This window comes from Malurus melanocephalus, unplaced genomic scaffold (genome assembly GCF_030028575.1).
Source record: "Malurus melanocephalus ecotype Western Australia unplaced genomic scaffold, MMel_1.1 scaffold_746, whole genome shotgun sequence".
Lineage (NCBI taxonomy): Eukaryota > Metazoa > Chordata > Aves > Passeriformes > Maluridae > Malurus > Malurus melanocephalus.
The window spans coordinates 177910-180593 of NW_026623978.1; the positions used below are offsets into that span (position 1 = coordinate 177910).

Here is a 2684-nt window from a genome sequence, read left to right on the forward strand (position 1 = left end):
CCAGGCTCACCTTCCTCGGAGAAGTAGGAGCGGAGCAGGTGGTTCTGGGCATCCTTGGACAGGGACTGGATGTTGATGGCRGCCGCRTCGGTGATGGAGCCRCCAAAACCCTTCACCTTCTGATACCGCTGCGCCGTGTCCAGGGTGAGGTGGAAATCTGTGGGGACAGCYGGTGTCATTGTCACCGCCGTGTGGGACACGCTGTGCCACAGCAGGTACTGGCTGCGGCCGTACCTGGGGCCTTGGCGTCGCKCTGGAAKCKCCCCTCGCTCCGCTCCAGCCGCTTGCCGGCCTTGCTGCTCTCGTATTTGACGTAGGAGCCGGGGGCTGGCAGGACCAGAGGGTCCAACGTGTCACAGTACGTGGCACTGCAGGCACACACCAACGAGCCGTGCCCAAAATCCTTGGCATCGCAGGGACGGGCACCTGTGGTAGAGGAGAGACTGGATGGGCACTGAGGGCCGTGCAGGAGCCCGGCTCATCCCTTTGAGCCACGACAAACCCCAAATTTGCCACCGTCTAAAGGCCAGGAGTGCGTGCCAGCTCATACCTGTGACCTGCAGGGCTGTCTGTGCCAGCAGGAGCCAGCCCAGGACGCTGGCACAGCCTGGCCCCATGGCACCTGTGCTGCAGCGGCTCGGACGATGCTGATGGACACACCGGAGCTGGGACAGGGCGAGGGGTCAGCACCCAGCTCTTGTCACCCTGACCCAGCCCTGTGTGGGCACGGAGAGCCCCAGCGTTGTCCCCGTGCCCAAGGACTTTGGGGAACACCAGACCCTCCGGCCAGGGCTGGGTGTGCCTTGCCCTCTGTCCACTGCTCCACCCAGTGCTCGCCTTCCCTCCCACGCCTGCAATGCCCACCGACAGCTCTGGCCGAGTCCCAGGTGTGTCCAGACCCCGAGGTGTGTGCAATCCACAGGTGAGCACAAGTGTCCAGTCCCCAGGTGTGTTCACAGCCCCCCCAGATGTGTGCGCAGCCCCCAGATGTGTCCAGCCCCCAGGTGTGTGCACAACCCCCCAGGTGAGTGCACAGCGCCCAGGTGTGTTCAGTCCCCAGGTGTATTCACAGCCCCCCAAGTGTGTCCAGTCCCCAGGTGTGCACAGCCCCAAAGGTGTGTCCACAGCCCCCCAGGTGTGTCCAGCCCCCCATGTGTGTCCAACCCCCCAGATGTGCACAGCCCCCAGGTGTGTTCAGCCCCCAGGTTTGTTCACAGCCCCCCAGGTGTGTCCAGTCTCCAGGTGTGTCCAGCCCCCAGGTGTGTCCAGGCCCCCAGATGTGATCACAGCTCCCCAGATGTGCAACCCCCCCCAGGTGTGTCCCGCCCCCCAGGTGTGTCCAGCCCCTAGGTGTGTGTCCAGCCCCCCACGTATGCACAGCCCCCCAGGTGTGTTCTCATCCCCCCAGGTGTGCCCAGACCCAGATGTTTGCAGCCCCCAGATGTTCACAGCCCCCCAGATGTGCAACTCCCCAAGGTGCGTGTGTGCAGCGCCCAGGTGTGTCCAGCCCCCCAAGTGTGTCCAGCCCCCAGGTGTGTCCAGCCCCCAGATGTGTCCAGCCCCCCAGATGTGTCCAGCCCCCAGGTGTGTCCAGCCCCCCAGGAGTGCACAGCCCCCAGTGTGTGCAATCCCCAGGTGTGTTCATAGTCCCCAGGTGTGTTCACAGCCCCCAGATGTTCACAGCCCTCAAGTGTGTCCAGCCCCCCAGGTATGACCCACCCCCAGCCCGCTGCTCCCAGCTGCCCACGCCAGCTGTACCGGCAGCTTGGTTCACTCCCATCGGCTCCCTCCCACTCCTTGTCCCTCCCCACTCATCCCGCAGCCGTGCCGTGCCGTGCCATGCCGTGCCGTGCCATGTCACCCCATGCCATGTCACACCGTGCCGTGTAACCCCATGCCGTGCCGTGCCATGTCACCCCATGCCATGTCACACTGTGCCATGTCACATCACATCATGTCACTTCATGCTATGCCATGCCACACCGTGCCATGCCACCCCGTGCCATATCACACCATGCTGTGCCACCCCATGCCATATCACACCGTGCCATGTTACCCCATGCCATGTCACCTCATGCCATGTCACACCATGCCATGTCACCCCATGCCATGCCACACCGTGCCATGTCACACCGTGCCATATTACCCCATGCCATGTCACCTCATGCCATGTCACACCAACGCCATGCCATCCCATGCCATGTCACCCCATGCCGTGCCACCCCTGCCATGTCACACCATGCCATGTGTGTCACACTGTGCCGTGCCGTGTCACACTGTGCCATATTACCCCATGCCATGTCACACCATGCCATGCCACACCGTGCCGTGTCACCCCACGTATTCCCAGTGCCTCCCGAGCCACTGGGGAGCACTGGCCAGCATCAAACAGCTCCACGCTGCCGATCCCACACCCCTCCAGCTCGGGCTTGTCCAGCCAGAGCCGTTTGGAGCCCCAGCCCCCGGCACGGAGGGTCCCACTTTGCCCTGCTCCCTGCAGGTGCTCACACCCTGTCCCGTCCTTCCCCTTCTGCTGGTCAGCCAGGGCACAGGAGGAGCCACCTCCAAGCCTCGGGACCCTGGTGCCAGYCTGAGGACACCTTGGCACCCACCGGGGTGGGATGGGACCCTCTGGTTGCTCCCCAAATCCTGTGGGATGCGGAGTGAAGACAGGCAGCTGTCCC

The 2684-nt window shown here is 63.9% G+C and overlaps 1 protein-coding gene across 1 annotated transcript in view; it reads right to left on the reverse strand.

Annotated features, from left to right (window-relative positions):
• Positions 1 to 686, reverse strand: part of LOC130584659 (lysosomal acid glucosylceramidase-like) — a 3201-nt gene extending 2515 nt beyond the window's left edge. The window contains exons 1-3 of the mRNA XM_057384773.1: positions 551 to 686; positions 235 to 426; positions 11 to 157 (exon numbers count right to left, since the gene is read on the reverse strand). Coding sequence (XP_057240756.1) covers positions 11 to 157; positions 235 to 426; positions 551 to 617 — 406 coding nt within the window. The 5' untranslated portion in view covers positions 618 to 686. The remainder of the gene's footprint in view (positions 1 to 10; positions 158 to 234; positions 427 to 550) is intronic.
• Between the last annotated feature and the right edge of the window lie 1998 nt (positions 687 to 2684).